The following is a 22,500-nucleotide window of genomic DNA, read 5'->3' as shown; positions in this document are numbered from 1 at the left end:
GGGTTCGGAGGGGGGCCATTGGGGAATAAACGTGATCGAAAGCTGCTGACCCCCTGCTCCCACCACCCCAGCCACTTGCACACACACACACACACACACACAAGCCCACACATCACGAGCTCTGAGAGTCACGACAACAGGCTGCCAACTATAAACACACTCACTCACTCACTGACACACACACACACACACACACACACACACACACACACACACACACACACACACACACACACACACACACACACACAGCAGATACCCACACAAAACATAAGCACACCACAACAAAAGTGCACTCCACGATACCATGGTACTTATCACAAACAAAACAGATGCAAACACTTACTCAAAAGGCGTTAGAGGACACAAATATGAAAACACACCGACACAACAAGCACAAATAACACTTAATACGTCGTACAAATGGCAACTCAAAATGGTGCTTACTGTAGATACAAAACACAAACAATCCAACACAAAAACACAACACAGCCCAGCCTCGCAGGTAAAAAGAACAACACAAAGGTCAGCGGTGAGGTCTCCATTCCAGAGACAGGCTGCCGCTAGCCGCTAGCCTAGCTGTGTGGAGAGAATGCAGAGGGGCTCAGCTAGCCTTACATAAAGCAAGGAACAGAAGCCCAGAGTTCCCACTGGGCCTGAAATGCCTGCACCATGCAGCCTTTCAAAAAGTTTAAAATAACTGCAGCTGGATCTCACCCCCACACTGCCTCACAACTCCAGCAGATGAATGCATAGATATATGTAAGAGTGTATAATACACACACACACACACACACACACACACACACACACACACAATGGAGTGCACAGACTTCACTAGGTGCTGTGCCGAAATACATATGTGTAAATGTGCTTCAAAAGCAAGATGTCTTGCAAACCTAAATGCACAAGCACTTACACATAAAAACAATTCACAAAGACGGAATACAACTTTTAGGCAAGTACATTTAACACATACAGCAGGCACATACTGTACAGTGCCTATAAAAAGTATTACCCCCCTTGGATATTTCCTTTTCTTGCTTTAATAAATGGAATCTTTGTCAATTTTATTTGGCCATTTTTACAATCATTTACAAAAATCCCCTCTTTAAGCACATTTCTACAAAGTAATGTTAATTCATTAAAAATAATATTATGCAAAATAAATGATTGCATAAATATTCACTCGCCCCTTCAAGTAACTGACCTAAATCAACAGCAGTCCAGCTAATTGGCGCTAATAGTCTCACAATTAGTGAAATGGAGTGAAGCCTGAGTGCAGTGAATGTGTTGTGTGTAGTATAGTAATATAAAGACACCTGGGTCTTGAAGGTCCAGTCACTGGTCAATCAGTGAAATATCAAGTGAAGTATCAAGTATATCAGTATATCAGCATACAAAATATCAGCCGAGATGAACTATGCATACAGCTTTTAACCGAGTTCTTCACGAGTCAAAGCTCTATGGGTGAGTGGCAATATCTACTTCAGTTTGCCCAAGGACATGTGGGAGACTCCAAGGTCAAATGGAAGAGGTTTTGTTGGTCTGATGAGACCAAAATTGAGCTTTTTGGCCATTAGACTAGATGCTATTTCTGGCGGACCACGCACCAGCCCTAATGTTTAGTAAAATGACTTCAGCAAAATATATGCCAATCCTGAAGGACAATCTGATTCAGACAACAAGGTGGATGTTCTGGAGTGGACTAGTCAAAGCCCAGACCTCCATCCTATAGAACATCTGTGGCTGGACTTACAAAAAGGCTGATCACACCTGATCCCAGTTTTGTAAAGAAAAATAAAGCAAAATTACAGTATCCTGATGCGCAAGCCTAATCGAGACCTCTTCACACAGACTCCATTGCTTTAATTGTGGCCAAAGGTGTATGTACTCAATGCTGACTTGAAGGGGGTGAATATGCAATCACTTATCCTGCATTTTAAATTTTGAAGCAATTAACATTACTTAGTAGAAATCTGCTTTCCCTTTGATATTAGAAGGGCTTTTTATCAATTATTGTAAAAAAGGCCAAATTAAATTGATTAAGATTCCATTTAGAAAAGCAATAAAAGTGGAAAAACCCAAAGGGGGGTGAACACTTTTTATAGGCACTGTACAAACACACATGTACTGTACACACAGTCACAGACACACACTCTCCCTCTCTCACACTCACTCAATCTCTCTACCACACACAGGTTCTTGAAAGGGAGCGGACTACCAGAATGGGGTAACCTTGAGCTGTTCATACCTACTGTAAGATGGTATGAGAGAGAGAGAGGCAGGAGAGGATGTAGAGGAGGAAGAAGAGGAGGCGGACTGAGAGTAGGAGGAAGAGGAGGAGGAAGAAAAGCAGAAGGGAACACGCGAGAGCACGACGCCGTCGAGGGGGCGTCCGGCGTTACCTGCAGAGCAGCCACAAACTGGATGGTGCTGACCAAGGCCAGAGAGTGACCCGGGGGGAAGTTGAAGCGCAGCGTGTCCAGGAAGTGAGACGTGTCCATCTGGATGTCCACAAACACGTACAGCATCTTGATGCCCGCGGTGGAGTCAATGGGAACTACGCACAGGAAGACAGACAAACACAAAGACACACACACACACACACACACACACACACACAGTTGAGTCATACAGTGTGCTGAAAACTTCTTGTCATGCTGCCCTAGTGATATTCATTTATCATTTCTCTGAAACGCATATGTGGAAACCCCCCCCCCCCCCCCCCCCAAACACATCCACACCTCCTCCACACACACACACACACACACACACACACACACACACATCACACACAAGGGAGCGTCGTGAAAAGAGCTGCAAGGCTGCGTGAGTTTTAACATCACACTTGGTGATCTAGACCTCAATTATTTAAAGAAGCAGAGGGACACATACCATCATTATTAATACCATTCATTTCACAGGCCATTTAACAGGCACTAACACTGAGGAGCCCTGTGACGGGAGGACATAGAGATGGGGGGAGGAGAGGGAGGGAGAGAAAGAGAGGGGGAGAGAGAGGGAGAGAAAGAGAGGGAGAGGGGGAGAGAGGGAGAGAAAGAGAGAAGGGGGTGATAAAAGGAGAAGAAAGATATATGGTTCAGAGTCCACAAGAGAGAAAGGGAAAGAGAACCAGATCTGTTAGAGTGAGAGAGAGAGAGAGACAGAGAGAGACAGACAGAGAGAGAGAGAGTGATAGAGTAAGAGAAAGAGTGGGAAAGAGAAGGGGAGCAACGAGCGTAAAGTCCACAGACAGATGAGCATGACATTCATTATCATTTGTGGCTGATTCGTGATCAGTAATCTAACACAATGTTACACTTGATTTGGACATCTCGTACAGGGAGCCATTTTGGCATTGATCAAGCAATTGTGTTGGGCCGTGGAGACGCTTGCATATGGCAGAGAAATAGGAGGCGCGGGGGAGGAGGGGGGCAGAAGATGATAAATAGCCAAGGAGGAGAGCAGAGGAAGGGAGAAGTTGGGAAGGGACTAGCGGTGAAAGTGTGGACACATTTACACCCAAAATAGGAGTGAAGGAATGAGAGAGAGACATGGGATGGAGGGAATTTGGTGGCAACAATTAGCTCAGAGAAGTGATGAATGAGGTGGTATGTAGAGAAAGAGAGAGAGAGAAAGAGAGGGTGGAAGAGTCAGACTGATGGAGAGAGATGGAGAGAAAGAGAGAGAGAGAGAGAGAATGAGTGCATATGTGTGAGGGTGAGGTAAGATGTGTGAGGAGAGAGGTATGAAAGGTAAAAATAGCATCTAAGGGACAGAGAAAGTTCTTGGTGCAACATGTTTCTCTTTCTCTTTTGCTCTCTGTCTGTCTCTCTCTCTCTGTCTCTCTCTCTCTCTCTGAGCGCATGTGCGAGTGAGTGGGCGGAGTGCTGCGAGTGAGACGCGTGAGTGCTGGGCCCCCGGGCCTTTTCACTGTTTTCTCTATCTTTTTCTCATTCTTTACTTTCTTTTTATTATTTTTGTATGGTTTGTTGTGTTTTATGTTTGAGGGTTAGTTTGGGTGGGTGTTTGTGAGTAGTTCGTTTTTTTGTTTCTTTTACCGAGGCGTCTGCCCCGACCTGGGAGCATGGCGGCCTTAGGTACAGGTGTGTTGAAGTCTTTAACGCGGCGGCATGCCATTAAAATAACAGCAAACGCCAGCGTTGAAGAATGTAGTTTAGCAGTTGGTGAGATGGTCGGTCACGACAAAATTCTCTCCGCGGCTCGTATGAACAGGGCAGTTGTTTTGTTTCTGGAGACGGTAGAACTGGCAAATGACGTAATTGAAAATGGAGTAGTCATTGATGGTGTTTATACCCCAGTGCTCTCTCTATCATCACCCTCTAAAAGGGTAAATATTTCCAACATTCCGCCCTTTATTAAAGATGAAATACTGATTGAATCGCTATCCCGTCATGGCAAACTAGTATCACCCATAAGGAAGATGCCGATTTCAAGTAGCAATCCACTCCTTAAGCATGTTGTATCTTTCAGACGTCAGGTATATATGATCTTGAAAGATAACAAGGATCTAGATTTTACTCTGAATGTGCCAGTAGAGGGTTTTCATTACTTGGTGTATGTTTCTTCCTGCTTGATGAAGTGTTTTGGCTGCGGTCAAACTGGCCACTTGGTGCGGGCTTGCCCTAAAGGAACGGGCACTGCTGATGATGGCGAAGGGGAACCTAATAAAGAACAAACCCCAAGTGTTGAGGTTCTCACTGGGGAGGGTGCAGAAGCTAATGTTGTTGGGGGGGATGGTGGTGATGCTAATGTGCAGGCAGTGGGAGAGGGGGAAAGCTCCTCGGCCGAGGTGAGCCTCCTGCGTAGCCCCCAGGTGGAGCCAGCAGGTGAAGACGCAGAGCAGGCTTTGCCCAAAAGCATAGATGTTTCCCAACATAGTGTAGCAGGGGATGATGATCTGACAGATGGGATTGATGCAGAGGACGAAGGTTCTCAAATAGATGCAGAGGACGAACCTGTTTTTAAAGTGCCCCAAAAAGGTCAAAAGCGATCGCAAGGTGATGAGACTGTTAAAGGGAAAAAGAAACTTGCGCGAGGCCAACTCAAACCCGCTACGGTGGAAAGTGATGTAGAGTCTGACTGTAGTGTGGATTGTACTTTACGCACGAGTGGCTACACTTCCCAAGAATACACCGTGGATGATATTAAACATTTTCTGAAAGAAACTAAGAATGCTAGAAATGTTCAGATCGACAACTTTTTCCCTGACGTTGAACAATTCATGGCCAAAACAAAGCAGTTCATTTCGGACGGGCTTTTTTCTAACCCTGAGGTTTACCGTTTAACCAAGTTTATAACGAAGTTAAATATCCTTTTGGGTAAAGACAGTAAATCAAAGAAGGCAGCACGTCCCAGACAAGCAGCAAAATGTTTATAATGATGCAGTTTATTTTTATTTTTCTTTTGTTTTTGATTATGGGGGATTTTCGTGTAGCTTCTCTAAATATTAATGGGGCTAGAGATCCAATGAAAAGAGCCCAGTTTCGAATTTTGTCACGCATTAAGCGTGTAGACGTCATGCTCTTACAAGAGACGCATAGTGATACTAGGAACGCAACTGATTGGGCCCTAGAGTGGGAGGGTATTGCTGTTTTGAGCCACAACTCCAACGTTAGTGGGGGAGTCGCATGTCTTTTTGCAAAAAGCTTTACTCCCATTTCTTATGAAGTGGTGGAAGTTATAGAGGGAAGGCTACTAAAAGTCAGAGCTGTTTTTGAAGATTATGTTTTTAATTTTGTGTGTGTGTATGTCCCAACTACTGCAGCAGAAAGAGTGGCTTTTTTAGAAACGTTGTCTACTGTTATAGCTGGATGCAATGGTGATGAATACTTGTTTATTGGGGGGGATTTCAACTGCACAGAGCAGGATATTGACAGGAATCATGTTGAACCGCACATGCTTTCTCGCAGGAAACTTTGTCAATTTATGCAGACACATGATTTAAGTGACGTATGGAGGAATTTTTACAGAGATCAAAGACAATATACATGGACTCACGTCCATAGTAATATGATTTCATTAGCAAGGCTTGACAGGTTTTACTGTTTCAAGCATCATCTTAACATTTTTAAGAATTGTGCTATTACTCCTGTAAGTTTTTCAGATCATAGTTTGGTTGTGTGCAGTGTGTTCCTGAGCTCGGTGAAGCCAAAGAGTGCTTTTTGGCATTTTAACACCACTTTAACTCTGGATAATAATTTTAGGGATGTTTTTAAAGCCTTCTGGGATGGTTTTTGTGAATGCAAGGCATCTTTTATCTCTTTACAACAGTGGTGGGATTTCGGCAAGGTGCAACTCCAACAACTGTGTAAACAGTATACTCGAAATATCACAAGAGACAGAACCCAGTCAATTGAAATTTTAGAAGCAGAGTTAGTTGAAATTCAGAATTTGGCTTACTCTACTGGGGATCATGATGACATTGACAAGTTGGCAAACAAGAAAGGCGCCTTAGCTGAGCTTTTAGGTTTTAATGCACAAGGAGCGTTGATTCGTTCACGTTTTCAGTGTGTGGATCAGATGGATGTACCCTCAAAATTTTTCTTTAGCTTGGAGAAGAAAAATGGGCAAAAGAAATGTATTCACTCTTTGCAATCTGAGTCTGGAACTCTTTTGACTAGTGTACATGATATTCGCAATAGAGCTGCACGGTTCTATAAAGAGCTATACAGGAGCGAACTAAGCGGTGAACAGGCTGACAGTGTGTTCATGGAGGGATTGCCACAGGTTTCAGAGGAATCCTTGGCCGAGCTTGATTCCGCCCTGACGTTGGGGGAACTAGAGAGCGCACTTCAAAGTATGGAGTGTGGCAAGGCTCCTGGCCTGGATGGCATCCCTATAGACTTTTATAAGTCTTTCTGGCCTGAGGTGGGGGAGCATTTGCTGGAAGTGCTTAACGACAGTCTTGCTGGAGGTTTCCTGCCGGTGAGCTGTCGTAGGGCAGTCCTCACGCTTCTACCCAAAAAGGGTGATCTCACTGATATTAAGTGCTGGAGACCCGTGTCGCTCCTGTGTAGCGACTACAAGTTGTTATCCAAAGCACTGGCTAACAGGCTGGGTAGAGTGATAGACCAGGTCATCCATCCGGACCAGACATACTGCATTCCCAGTAGATCCATTTTTGACAATGTTTCTCTAGTCCGTGATGTCATAGACATGGCCAAAATTTTGGGGCTTGATGTGGGCTTGGTCTCTTTGGATCAAGAGAAAGCGTTTGATAGGGTTGAGCACAGCTATCTATGGGACACTTTATTTGCCTTTGGATTTAGTGAAGGCTTTATTCAGAAAGTCAGGGTTCTGTACAGCGGTGTGGAGAGTATTCTCAAGGTCAATGGTGGTTTAAGTGCTCCGTTTAAAGTTGGCAGAGGTGTGAGGCAAGGCTGCCCTCTATCTGGCATGCTATACTCTCTAGCAATAGAGCCTCTTTTGCAGCGAATAAGAATAACTTTAAGGGGTGTGTCTGTGCCTGGGTGTAATGTACCCCTTCGGTTGTCAGCCTATGCGGATGATATAGTTCTTCTAATTAATGGGGGAAGGGATATAGAGATGGTTGTTGACATCCTTAAGGATTTTGGGTTACTCTCATCGGCCAAAGTTAACTGGTCAAAGAGTGAGGCTCTATTGCTGGGTCAATGGGTGGAGGGAGTGCCAAGTCTACCGGGAAATTTGAACTGGAGGAAAGATGGTTTTAAGTATTTGGGTGTTTTTCTGGGGAGTGATGAAATCATGGAGAAGAATTGGGAGGGGGCAGTTGAACGGGTTAAAGGAAGGCTTGAAAGATGGAAGTGGCTATTGTCAAAAATGTCATACAGGGGGCGGGTACTTATCATTAACAATCTGGTAGCCTCATCCTTTTGGCATAGACTAGCCTGCGTAGACCCTCCACCTGACTTATTGCAAAAGATTCAGTCTGTTTTGGGGAATTTTTTTTGGGATGGGCTGCATTGGGTACCTCAGTCCGTTTTGTTTTTACCTAAAGATGAAGGGGGGCAGGGCCTCATACATTTGCATAGTAGGACTGCAGCTTTTAGACTGCAGTTTGTAAAAAGGCTCTTGACAGGGCCTACAGATGCTGCATGGAGGTGTTTGAGCTGTGCAATACTGAAAATGGGTGGGTGTTTGGGGTTGGACAAATCCTTGTTTTTAATGAAACCAGATGGAATGGTGTTTTCAAATCTGCCACCGTTTTATCGTTGTTGTTTGAAAGTTTGGGCTTTGTTTAATATCAAAAGGCTTGGCCCTGCAACCTCCTTATATTGGCTCCTGCAAGAGCCTGTGGTGGGGGGTGCACGACTGGATATCTCCTCAGACAATTTCCCTTCACTTCAGAAGATGCTGTGTGACGCCAAGATTGTCACATTGAAAGATGTAGTTGACCGGGCGGGACCACATTTTGGAAATAGGAGGGGGCTTGCCGATTCCTTGGGCCTGAGGTCGCTTCGGGTTGTGTCGCAGCTCCTGGAAAAATGGCGTGCTGCTTGCACGAAGGATGAAATTGAATTGCTTGTGGATTACTCTGCAGGGGGGTGTCGTCCTGATGAGCAAGACCTTTTTCCTGGGCTGGTAGTTTCACCCAACTTGGACGGGTGTACTGGTCCACTTCTAACACCTAGGAACCCAAATGCTATGTTGCTGAATGTGGTCACCGGGAATCAGCTGTACCATGCTTGTGTCAAAGTGTTTAATAAAAAAGGTTTAGAGAGCAGGGCTGACACACCTTGGAGCGCTGCTCTCAAACTGGATAGTGGGGTGAGGCCTGAATGGAGAGCACTGTATAAACCACCATTGGCTAAGAGAGTAGGGGACTTACAGTGGAGAATTCTTCATGGAGCAGTTGCTGTCAATGCTTTTGTTTCAGTGATAAACACAAATGCTAGTCAGGAATGTCCTTTCTGCTATCAAAGGGAAACAGTGTTTCATGCGTTTTCATTGTGTTTAAGGTTACAACCTTTGTTTTGCATGTTGCAAGGTTTATTTGGTGCTTTCAGCGAAGAGTTCTCCACAGAGATGTTTGTCCTTGGTTTTAAATATGTCAAAAAAAGTCAAAATGTTTGCAAACTGTTGAATTTTATCCTGGGTCAAGCCAAAATGGCTATTTATATCACTAGGAGGAATAAGGTTGAGAACCAACCTGGAACTAATGTTGTTGTTCTGTTTCCTGCCCTGGTTAAAGCCAGAGTTTTGGTTGACTACCATTTTTATAAGCTGATGCAAAATCTGGAAACCTTTGAGGATGTGTGGTGTGCCAAACATGCAATATGCACTTTGTTTGAAAGTGAATTACATTTTAGCCATCTTTTATAGTTTTTTTGTTTTTATTTTGTCTTTTATTTACCTTTTTTTTAATCTCTAACGGCAATGATTGATTGATTGATTGTCCTGTTTTTGAAACTGGAAATAAAGCATGTTTTTTAAAATCAAAAATCTCTCTCTATTCCACAAACACACACATACACCTGACAGCTGCTTACAGGTGCTAACAAAGCCAAGAGTAGAGCGGCAAAAACAAAAACAAGTCTGCATCGATCCTCCCTCTGAACCAATTAGCAGCACTGCCTAAGTGCATTTAGTCATTGCAATTACAACCACTGTCAATGAGCAGCATGTTCCAATCTTCTCTCTCACACACTCTTGCGCACAAATCCACTCGCTCTCTCACACACACACACACACACACACACACTGACAGCCACTCACTCACACACACCCATTCACAATCCACTCTCTCACACACAATCCACTCTGACACACACATACAGTACACACACACACTCACATGCACACATTCACAATCCACTCTCTCACAAACAATCCACTCTGACACACACATACAGTACAAACACACACACACACACACACACTCTCTCTCTCTCTCTCTCTCTCTCCCCCTGCAATCGTCAATCCCCCCCTCGCTCGCTCTCTCGCTCGCTCGCCCAAATCCCTGCCCCTCTCTCTTCCTCTTCATCTCCCGCCCGCTCTCCCTACAATGGAAGATACGGCTGTGAAACCTCATAAAGTCAGTGAAAATGAAAGATGACAGAAGGAGATATGGCATGAGTGAGACAGAGAGAGAGAGAGAAAAAGAGAGAGAGAGAAAGATAGAGAACGGGAGAACGAGAGAGAGATATGGAAAATAGGAGAGGGCAAATCACACAGAGAGAGAGACCGCGTCTTTGTGTGTCATTCTGGAAGTCTGTGTAATCACGTGCAGGTGCCTGACAAGGTTATTTGTTGCTTATCGAAACTCTGATCCATGACACATCCAAGCACATGCTGTGTTTCCTCTCTCCCTCTCTCTCGCACTCTCTCTCCCCCCATCTCGCTCTCTCTCTCAATCACACATACACACAACAAACACATATGCACACACTCTTTTGCTCACAGACACACTGACACACACACACAGGCACTCTCTCTCTCTCCCTCACACACACACACACACACACACACACACACACACACACACACACACAACACGTGCAGATACACACATACTCTCGCTCTCTCTCACACACACTCACACACACACACTCACACACACGGTCATGGCGCAAATGCAGATTATGTGAATTTGTGCCAAGCGGATACAGATTCCGTTCTCATTTCCTAATTATGAGAGAGAGAGGTAATCGTGAGCTAACCATATCTATCCATCTGTGCAACATCTGGCACCAAAATGAGAACTAGTTTTTATGTAAGTGTGTGTGTGTGCGTGTGTGTGTGTGCGTGTGTGTGTGTGTGTGCATGCGTTCTTCAGAAACAATGTGAAAAATATTCCATGAGACTGTTTATTCATATTTGTAAGGCTGGTATTTTTGAGGGATCTCTTGTTCAAACATGAAAACTAATACATGGAGGGGCGCCCATGTAAATATGAGTTTTTGTGTGTGTGTGTGTTATATTGTGTGTGTTTGTCTAGCAGTGACAACACGAGAGTTATTCCATGTGACTGCTTGCCTTTGCATCTGTGTTTGTGAAGGATGTCTCGCTCCAAGATGAAAACAAGAAAAAGAAAACATACAGAATATGAGTTCATGTGAGCAAGAGGATAGGGAAAGAAAGAAAGTGTGAGTGTCTGTGTGTGTGTGTGTGTGTGTGTGCAGCAAGTGCGCCTGATTTATATAGACAATATGACAACACTATACAATGCGGCTTGTGCATACATTTCCAAGTGTGAGTGTGAAGGATCTCTTTTTCAAACATGAACATGATGGAACACTAACACATATGAAAACAAAATCTATATGTGTGAGTGTGTGAGTGTGTGTGTGTGTGTGTGTGTGTGTGTGTGTGTGTGTGTGTGTGTGTCTGCTGGTCAGTAAACCACCTGTCCAGAGGCCCTTTGGCCTGTATTAATATTCTTCTGGTCGGTTCTGGTATTTGGACGAGGTGAGGTCGCTCTGACAGGGAAATATTGAGGCTATTGATTTAGCATTTCCTCTCCGTCTTACAGTCTCTAAGTGAGAGAGAGAGAGTGTGTGTGAAAGAGAGAATGTGTGTGTGTGTGTGTGTGTGTGTGGCTTCAGACAGGCAACAGGCTGGCAGGAGCGCCGCGCGCGCCAGGGGCTCTCCCGGTAGGGCACAGGTGTGTTCAAAGGACGAACTAAAAGCATGTTCCCCATTGATCCGCTCGGAGGGAAGCGCTCGGCTAGCGGCCTCTAAAGGTCTGCTGCCCCTCATGTACTGTTAAGTAACCGCAGCCCAAAGCCGCTCCACTGCACTGGCCGCCGGTGCTCTTAGGAGGGAGGAATTCCAGGAGCTCCAGCCCTTCACCCACCACCCCTGGCCCCCATGGGGCTCAACACCTCCGTGGTGATGGCCACCTAGATTGTGCACTAGTTCAGGGCCAGACTTCTCGGATAAAAAAACAAAACAGAACAGAGACCGTCTGGAATGAGATAGAATTGCAACCTTAGCTTGTGAAAATGGTCACATTTGTGTGTGTGCACTACTGGTACACTATATGTAGGTTAATGTATGTGCGTGGGTGTGGAAGTGTTTGGAGCGGTGTAATTTGCGCTAGTTTTGCATTTGTGTGTATATGTCAACGCTTTCCCTCAGACAGAATACAAAATAGCCAAATTGCATGCCACCTCTCTATAGCAATAATGCAATTTCTGAGCTCAACAACACCATAGAAAACACATTTGGTTAACCTCAGACCTCAACAGGAAAATCAGGCATTTTCACACTGGAGGGACCTTTTGTAGTACCTACTATGTTTTGTGTTGATACTACGTGGAACTGAGGGCAATTGTAGTCCCTTTAACCGCAGTTCGTATAAACATTTTAGATCCTAATTTGGTTAGGACGGCTGGTCCTAACCAAAGTAGGATCTAAAATGTTTATACCAGAGCATGTTGAATGGTAAAACTCAATAGCCAACAAGCCAAAGGCAGCAGAAGCGCTATTATTAGAAACCCACATGAAAATCATTCACTTGCTGTTTGAATTTTCTTAATATAAAAAATAAATGAGGAGGCTGCATAGGCTTACTAATGTTAGGCAATACATGCCTTCTGGGCAGATGAGAATATGGATGGATACAGCAACGCCTTTTTTTTTTTTTTTTTGAGTGCTTCTTAATACCATGATGATCCATTTCTCACTTTTAAATAAATCTAAAGGGGGAAAGCCAAACAAGTTAACGTGCAATGCTTTAGTCCAGTAAAGATAGTAGAAGTGGCGTCCACGCCTTTGTCTTGCCTTGTGTTTTGCTTGGTGCGTAACTCCAAAAGTTGTAAATCCAGAAAAAGAAAAGAAGTTGCACACAAAAGCTGAATTATAAGAACTTGTATTGATAACATAAACCGATATACGTATATGAGCCAAAGACAGGATAAATGGGAGACAAACGTTCCGGTTCTAGCCCATGATCAGCGTTCCCAATTGAAAAAGATGCTCTAGTCCACCATCATTGAGTGCTCCATTAAGCTATGTGTCATGACACCTCAGCGTTCCAACTGGCAGTGTGAAAGCAAACAGGGAAAAAAAACTAAAAAGATTATTGTTCTGGGATTAACCTCTCCAGTCAGTAGTTATTTGAACTACAGTATTTACTCCAGAAATGTAAATTAATTTTGTTATGTAAATTAATTTGGCTTTCTGTGACAATCAAACACATCTAGGATGTATCACTAAATGTTTCTATTCTAAATTTCAACAATGGACAGTCGAAGGGAAGCACTGTGACACTTTGTACTTTGTCCAAAAAAAAACAAAAATTGAGAAGCAAAGCAAAAGGGCCATTTTCTTGCAAGTGCAATATGACTAATGTGTCACATTTCAGAAATGATTCTCCACACTTTACCACCCGGCACATTCAATCTAAGCTCCGGTATCAATCGTTTGCAAAGGTCGACTTTTGTTTATCTGCTTTCATACGGGGGAAGGCCAAACAGCTGTCACCTCTACAATTTGTTTCTACCATTCACTGGAAACCTGACGATCTATTGTACCTCTGGTAAATTTCATTATTTTTTTTAGATGTATCCATATCATCCACACAACACATGCACACATAGAGGAACCAGTCAGTGCTTTTCAACAGTGAGTGTGTGTGAACCTGCATGTCTTATTGATGCAACAGTACAGGAAACAGAAAGGACCGTATAGATTTTGCCTGGGGCCAAATTCTGAAATACAGGCCACTGACATATCAAGCCTTATCCTCTGAACAGCACGCACACACACACACACACACCTCGAGTTTATAATCATACAACCCAATCAAGCTGAACCCTTCATATTTTCCCCTCATGAAAATTCACAGTGGGTGCACACAGTGTGCTTCCGTCAGCTAATTGTGTGCAGCTGCTGGCTAGAGAACTCATTCACTTCATGGTCACTTCCTTCCACAAATAATCTACTTCTTAACCACAGAATCGATGCTTCTCAGAGGTTTGCGTGACACAATGGTGATATACATACATTAAAGCAACACTAAAGCACTCTCTCCTCTGTCACATGCATGCTATTTGCTTATCCAGGAAATAACGATGTCCACAAACGAGGTAGAGTCTGTCACATGATTTAATGTATTGCGACATTGAAGCAAGTCAATTTTTTTGTTTTTATGTCTCATTCCATCGAACTACAGATCCGCTACCCGATCTGGTAAACGTACATATATATCTGGTAAACGTGCGGCTATAACCTACAGAGTGCCATAAAGCAAATGCAGAAGTGCTGTTCACCCTGTTATGAGTTGATGAACCACTGATATGATTTTGGAAACATTATTTTAAGGTACAGAAAACTCTTTAGTGTTGCTTTAAAAAGCATCATATTGTCACCATACTACAAGAAAAATTGTAATGCCTAGCGTGTGCGTATGTGTTAGCGTATTTAGTGAGTCAAAGCACGAAGCAATCAAGCACCATAGGGGTGTACTCTGTGTGCTCGGGGTCGAATCTTACCCGTGCTCGTGAGTCGTGCATGCACATGTGTGTGTGTGTGTGTGTGTGTGTGTGTGTGTGTGCGTATACACTCACTGAGGCAGCTGTGTCCGTAGTGCACCATGAAGTCGGCTCCCAGGGCCCGAGCGGTGAAGTCATCCACACAGCAGGCTCCGTACGTCACGTCCCCCATCACCAGCGTGTCGGCTTCCGTGAACCTGACCACGAAAACAACAAAACAGCCCCTCCATCAGTCAATCAATCAACCAGTCAGTCATACTGTATGACCAAGCACACAAAGTGGTTACGTCCCACATCACAGATGGCCCTATTGAAAAACATGCCATATCCTTCCCACCCACACAACTCTACCCTGATGACACTCAATCCATAACTGCTATTTGCTGTAGGATGCCTTTTCACATGGCAATTAAACATGGTTCCTTTCCACAGCACCACATGCTGTTATATTATACCGTACCTGCTGGACAAAAATAAATCCTTCTATGACCCATCAAATGATACACTGACCGATCAGTATCAATCAATCTCATCTCGCTCACGCTTTACTTGGACAGTCCAGCCCCAGACTACCCACAGATGTTCAGATTACCAACTATCTGTTTTGTTCATTTTCATTTTTTTTCTCCATTGATTTTATCTATAAAATACAGTGCACATTAATTTACATCTCTGTAAAATGTACCAGTGTTAGCCTGCCGGCTAATAGTAGTCCTTTGGCAAGATGTAGTGAGAACCACTCATTTGACTTGGTCAGATGTTGCATGCTTGAGGTTAAGGTTAGGGGTTGGATTTGGTTAAGGTGACCAGTCTCTGTGGGTGGACTATTCAGGCCAAATGCTACCTCCATCTCTAGTGAATGTGTCCTGTGATGAACATCACCACACATGGAAGACGCTCACATAGGCCAGCGTAAGCCTCACGGGTCCCCACCCTCACGCTGGTCCAGAGGTGCAGGGGAAACCATGTGTCATTATCAGAGGCAGCTGGGATTTGGGAGATTAAAGGTGAATATGAGCGACTGGAGGCTGGAGGTGGTGGTGGAGTGGTGGAGTGTGTGTGTGTGGGGGGGGGGGGGGGGGGGGGGGGGGGGATTAGTGAGCAGGTGCAGGATTGGACATGTACTGGGTCTAACTGCTGACAGAGAGCAGGAGAGAGACTATCGACAGTGAGTGTGTGTGTGTTTGTGGGAATGTGGGTATGTTTATGTGTGTGTGTGTGTGTGTGTGTGTGTGTGTGTGTGTGTGTGTGAATGTGTGTGTGTGTCTTTGTGTCTTTGTATTGTATGTGTGCAGTCATTAAAGATTCCATTGAGGTCTGATCCCAGCCCTTGTGATGAGTGCTGTGGGGAGAGGATTGGAAGCTCATAACAGAGCTTTTTTGGGCTTCCTTAGCCCCCATGGCTATGCCTTCAGCTGCTGCTGTTGCTGCTGCTGTTGCTTTTGTTTGTTTGTGTTGTTGTTGTTGTTGTTGTTGCTGTTGTCATCATCTGAACGAGACCCGCTAAATCACTTTTTTGTCGCTTTGATGGCGTCGCAGCAGGTTCTCCCCATCAGAGAGACTGCAGTGCTAAATGAGTGCTGCGGGCAAAATGAGCTGAAAAGGAGGACGCGAGGCTGCGAGCACATGTAAGTCAGACACTGTGTGTGTGTGTGTGTGTGTGTGTGTGTGTGTGTGTGTGTGTGTAGGGGTTGGTTTGTCTGCAGGAGGCCTGGTGGCAGACATATTTAGGCTAGGTGGGACAGGTGTTATTAATAGGCCAGGGAAGAACGCTGCTAACTGCCATGGCTCTCTCCCACCTCCCCACCACCACCCCACACCACCGCACTCCTCCACAGCTCCTTAAAAGCACTAAAACACTGGCCAGTCTGCTCCCTCCGCTCTCTCCATCTCTCTTTCTCTCCATCACATCCCCCTTTCTCTTATCCTCCCTGTTCCATCTCGCTCTCTTTCACTCTCTGAGTCTGACTGCGTTCTTCATTTCATTCTCTCCCCACTGCCATTTTGGATGTCTGGCTCAATGCGCTGTTTGGGTGTCTGTGCCAATCTCATCTCTTCTCACCTTCTGTCTTTAACAGATTATGCAGACATTCCTACATCTCTCATTTTCTCAGTCAGTCTCTCAGTCTCTCTCTCTCTGTCTCTCTCTCTCTCTCTCAGTCTCTCTCTCAGTCTCTCTCTCAGTCTCTCTCTCAGTCTCTCTCTCCCTCTCTCTCTCCCTCTCTCTCTCCCTCTCTGTTGCCGGACACACCTGCCTGTCTGTCATTCTTCTCTCCTCCTATGCTGCAGTCTTTCCTTACCAGCCTTCTACACTTCTCTCACTCTACTTCTCTCTCTCTCCTTTTTTCCTCGTTTTACTCCGTCTTCTTTGTCTCCTTCTTTTCATAACTCTCCCTCTCCCTCTCTCTCTCTCTCTCTCGCCCTCCCTTTCTCTGTGTCGTTTGTTCCCAGCTGCTCTGGGTGATGCTTGGTCTGTGTGAAGGACGGCCTTGGCCAGCAGAGCCTCCGAAAGCAGACAGAGCTGAGTGAGGAGAACTCATCTGGTAAATAAATATTTGCCTTGGAAGATTTGATTCGCTTATCCTTCTCATCAAGGTTCCGGTATTTGTGCGAGCTCGGAGAGTGCGAGTCTCTGTGAGTGTGTGTGTGTGTGTGTGGGTGAGTGATTGTGTGTGTGTGTGTGTGTGTGTGTGTGTGTGTGTGTGTGTGTGTGTGTGTGTGTGTGTGTCATGGGCTTGTCAGTGTGAGTTGGGAACAAATTGAAGGAACAAAGGGGCATAGGACTGTGTGTGTGTGTGTGTGTGTGTGTGTGTGTGTGTGTGTGTGTGTGTGTGTGAGTGAGTGAGTGAACAATTGCAAGAAGTTGCACAACGCTGTTGTTGTTTTTTTCCCCCACAAACAGCAGTAAAGTGCCCAAGCAAATAAAGGAATACAATGGCATGCCTTCAGAACAGATATTGCCATGATTTATTTTATATCCACCAGGCTTGTCTCTCCATACAGATGTGGCCTTATCGTCATTATTCAGGTACAAAAGCACAAAATCACATTCATGGTCAAATGTGTTGGTGTGCATCCATGAAAAAGGAAGAACCCTCAACTCTGTATTTTTTTTTTTAATAATTTGAAACTAACAAAAGTAATAAACAAAACTGCTTGTGTATTTCATGCTTAATGCATCAGACCTTCATTTTGACTTTCAACTCCACAGACTAGTTTAGACAATAGCCAAATGATAATGGCATGGACAAAAATGATGGCACCCTTTGCCTAATCGGGGGTTGCACAACCTTTAGAGGCCAACACTGCCAACAGGCATTTTCTGTAGTTTTAATGACACTTCTGCATCTGTCAACAGGCAGCTTTGCCCACTTTTCCTAAGGAAACTGTTCCAGCTGTTGCTGGACAGCCCACTGTTTTTTTAGCCATTTCTGGGTGCTTTCAGCTGTGCTTTGGGCCATTATGCTGGTTGGAAGAGAAGACCCATGACCTGCACTTGAGACAGCTCTCCAAAAAGTGGCAGATGGTGTGCACAGACACTGAGGTACCTTGGCCTTGAATTTCACACAGGAAGTTTTCTTTGTCTCTTTGTATTTGAATTTGTACTCCTTCAGTCCAGTCCATGGTAAATATCCATTTTAAAACAACACCCAAGGAGGTTGGCTACGGCCACATGGACCTCCTTAATAATGCTTGCAGCTCCAGGAGAATCATTTTAATTGCATCACTTTTCAGTTTTTAAATGAAGATTTTTTTCAATGGGACTGTAGTAAGGATGACAATTTTGCCAAGACTGTGCTACTGGTGCATAAAGCCACTCAAGTTTTGTATTATGTATTAAATACAATAATACAATTGTATTCAAAGTAGAGTAGATTAATTGACTTGTAAGAAACGGACAAAATACGCTGGGTAGTTTAGAAAGAACAATTCAAACCCTTTGTTACTGTTGCTGCCCCAGATTTAAAAGAATGCATTTCTAGCCTTGACGACTTGGGATGTTTATTTTCACGATCTCTGACATTCTATTCCAAAGAAAACAAAGTAGAATCTTCAATGAGTTTCCAAAGATCTGCACAGTGTAAGTTGATGATTGAAAGAGGACAGCAGAGAGTGAAAGAGGACGGTGAAAAATGAAACTCACAACTCTTTTGTGCTATTGCCTCCCTGTGCCTGAAGAGAATTCTGAAGGAGAGGTGGCGAGATCGGATCTCAAGGTGGAGAGCAAAAGGAAGAATCAGTGGAATGAGAGGATCGTAAGCCGGAGGAGGCTAAGCACTTAAAGAAAGACATGAAGGAAGAGGCTCTGGAGGTACTGTACCTATGGCAGTGGCAAAGGCCAAGGAAAAGGAAAATGAGGGAACGATGGGCCATGTGTCTGCTTCTTCAAACTTGCCGAGCAAGTATCATGTTATCAGCACTTTCCCTTCATCAAACAAGTAGCTCCCTTTATCTCTATTCATTTTTTCCTTCATAATTCATTCTTCTTTCAAGTTAGGTGGGCCAGGTATACTCATCTCCTCACTGATGGCTTTTTCTCACTTTTGACAGTTTTAACACATGATGCTGACGGCCTGGCACTTTCACTTGCAGAATTATTCAGAGAAGAAAAAAGGGTTATGGTAAGTTGAACAATTTCAGATGGCTAAATATTGCCTAAAAAAAATCTAAAGTAGACACCAGCCGTGATGAAAAGTTGCTCATTTAAATCAACACGTCCGCAGACCAAGACCAGGCATTGCCAGCCAACGGGAGACCTGAGCTGGCCAGATGAGATGGAATGAGCCCCCATCAGAAGCCCACAGGTGAAAACGGTTTGAGGGCTACTGTATGTTGCACCCAAAACTAGACTGGAATAAAAAAACAGCCCAGGCTCCAGCAGGAAGGCCAGCTGACGCCACAGACAGGGACATGGCGCACACCAACCACTGAGGAGAGGGATTCTAGTAGTTCTACCTAGGTTTAGACAAAATTCAACATAAAAACAGCCCCTGAACCATACAGAGCCCCATAATCCTATGGCACCTTATGGCCTATGCAGATGACACGTTTCTTAAGTCTTCCACGATGATCTTCTATGACTGATCACATCAGAATAGACGATCATAGAAGCATAAATTCTTGCCCCATGTTTGGTCTGGAGATTGGCAAGATCATGTAGCCTACTCGTGGCCTGTAGTCAGACGGTCAGTGTCAATACGGAAGTCGTAGGAGATTCTCCAAAAATTCTAACATTCTAGAGACTTTTGTTGTGTAACGTCGCAAACAGTAAATCGTAGGTTGTCGACTATGTCATATTACAAGACGCATTCCTCCTTTGGCGTCATTCCCGACCTTTCACATACAGAAATGACACTGGAAATATGTTAACTACGACAAAATCGTGGCTAAACCGGTCTGAAATCGTGCAATCTGCATAGGCCATTACAGCCTTCCGTAAATGTCTGCTTTGTTTTCACTCCCAGTAAATAGTCACTCGACAAACAACGTCAAGCTCTTGCTACATTTCCTCCAATGACCAGTACGTTGCAGCTACTGTATGTGTGTAACCCGTCCTCCCTTGAATGAATGAAACCTATGCTCTTAGTGATGTTAGCATGTCACGCATCGCAACGGAGTCACAAGAACACCCCGATTCAGCCACAGTGACTGGCGCGTGGATGCGAGTGAGATGTGGACAACGCGGCATAGTGGAGAGGCCACGGGGCCACGAGGCTGCAGATCTGATTAATCTGACGCGGGCGAGATAGCAGCACGGCTTACCTGGGACCACGGCGGTAATTACATGCAAATCGAGACACTGATCCCCAGCAGTCCCCTGTGGGGAGGCTGGGAGAGTGTGATGGTGACAGAGAGGATGAGAGTTCGTCTTGTTTAGCGTGTCTCATATCACACTCACACACACACACACACACACACACACACACACACCCCTACCTACTCATGATCATGCACATACACACTTGCACACAGCACACCTAAAGGGCTCAAAGAACTCTGAGTTTTGCTGAACGACACTGACAGATGCAAACCCCATTCCAGAAACACATATTCACACGCACTCACTGACTCACTCTCACAAACACACACACACACACACACACGCAGAAATTAGCCCCTCTTTCACATGCTATCTGGCTCTCCAGCTGAAACATCAGAGCTGAAATGTCATTAAGATGCAATTAAGATGGAGGAAAAGCCTGTGATCTCAATAACGCCGCTTGTTAATTAGTGTCTCCTTAGCAGCCAGCCCAAGCGGCATGAAACTCATCCAGTAGAGGAGAACTGGGAGAGCGCACGTGCGTGCGCACACACTCACTCTCTCTCACACACACACACACGAAAGCATTAACAAACACACACACACACACACACACACACACAGAACATGGAGAGAGTGGTGACTGACAAGCAGAACTTCTGTCTGCTGAGAACACTTCTAAGAGATTGCACCACACACACTCATCCAAGTCTTGGCTAGCACGCTCACTGATATGACAGGAGGCCAAAACATGAAAGCGCGTGCATGTGCGGGCTTTGTATATTTATGGGTGCATTTTCCTTTTCTTCAATCATTATTTCCCCCCCCATTTTAAACAACTGACATCTCCTGTTGTGTGTTTGTCTCTCTCTCTCTGTGTGTGTGTGTGTGTGTGTGTGTGTGTGTGTGTGTGTGTGTGTGTGTGTGTGTGTGTGTGTGTGTGTGTGTGTGTGCGTGTGTGTGTGAGTGTTTCCTCCTTTTCACCCCTCACACAGGAGTAGGGAGTCACGAGGAGCTGTGCCAAGAAAGACCCATCCATTTCCAGCTGTCTGCCTGTCTAGCAGGAATGAAATCTCTCCTCGGCTTTGACAAGACTTTCATCAAAGCACAGCATGGGAGGGGAACCGCCCCGCTCACACCGACTATGTTTGTGGATGCCGGAAATTGATACATTCTCTTATGCTCGCTCTCGGTCTTCCCTTTCCCCCATAACAGCACAGTAGTATCTAAATCAGTCCTGCGCGCTCTCTCTCTCCCTCCATATCCCCCTCTTCCTCTCCTCTCTCACACTCATCCCCAGTTTTTTTTTACAAAAAATATTTTTTCTCTCTTTCCCTCTCTCTCTCTCTCTCCCCAAACACAATGCCATCTTGTCATGTAACTAAGACACCCTCCATCTTAATTGGAATTAATCACCTCCCATTTAGTGAACATGCTGCTTTAATTTGGCTCACCAAACAACAACAAACAAAAAAACAGTTGTTATCATTTCCTGTTGTGTCCATGGAGCTCAGCTTAAAGTGTTGAGTGCCCCCACAATGCCAGCAAATAGATCACCACAGCCTTATTAGTGTATGACATATTCTCATGACATACAGTATAGCAGCTACTACATACCTAAACATATCTACACAGACACACAGTGTCATTTCATTTCTAACCTCAACGCAGTTCACTGACATCTATGTGTGTGTGTGTGTGCGTGCGTGCGTGTGTGTGTGTGTGTGTGTGTGGAGGAGTGGTGGGGGTTGGGGGGGGGGGGGGGGGTAAGTAATTCAATATCTTTGCTCTGTACTTTCAAAACCCTCAACACTTAAGCTGTAGGAGTTCACAGCAGCCCGGAGTGTTTAGGGAACACTTTCTATGCCATTTCAGCATTTTATACACTAGGCCTAACTATCTGTCAAAATAAAGCTTACATTGTGGTAGTCGAGATACTGTATAAATCATCTAGAAATGGTGAAAACACTCAAGAGAAAATCTTACAGGCATCATCAGTCTCGATTAGGATAAGTAAGGCATCATAAAATAAGTTAGACACTAAACAAATTACAGCTATCTATTGTATACATTACACAGAACAATAGTCCGCAGAATAAGTTGTGCAAATGGTATAATACAATATGGTGTAGGTATAATACAATTCCCTGATGTTTCATTGTGGTGTTTTGCAAACCGCCAAGTCACAGATATACAGTATACCGATATATTAAAGTGAAATATGATAAAATATTCTACACAACACAAATAATCCTCGATAAATCAATTACAACCTCATTACCAAAACAACTGGGA

At 44.5% G+C, this 22,500-nt stretch overlaps 1 protein-coding gene across 1 annotated transcript in view; it reads right to left on the bottom strand.

Annotated features, from left to right (window-relative positions):
• The window catches only part of dph1 (diphthamide biosynthesis 1), a 71,141-nt gene that overhangs the window by 20,663 nt on the left and 27,978 nt on the right, over window positions 1-22,500 (bottom strand). The window contains 2 exon segments of the mRNA XM_062552282.1: window positions 2,409-2,563; window positions 14,520-14,641. Of these exon segments, the coding sequence (XP_062408266.1) occupies window positions 2,409-2,563; window positions 14,520-14,641 (277 nt within the window).

Source organism: Sardina pilchardus, chromosome 13, assembly GCF_963854185.1.
Source record: "Sardina pilchardus chromosome 13, fSarPil1.1, whole genome shotgun sequence".
Classification (NCBI taxonomy): domain Eukaryota; kingdom Metazoa; phylum Chordata; class Actinopteri; order Clupeiformes; family Clupeidae; genus Sardina; species Sardina pilchardus.
The sequence above is the reverse complement of the archived record's forward strand: the minus strand, read 5'-3'. Positions and strand labels throughout refer to the sequence as shown.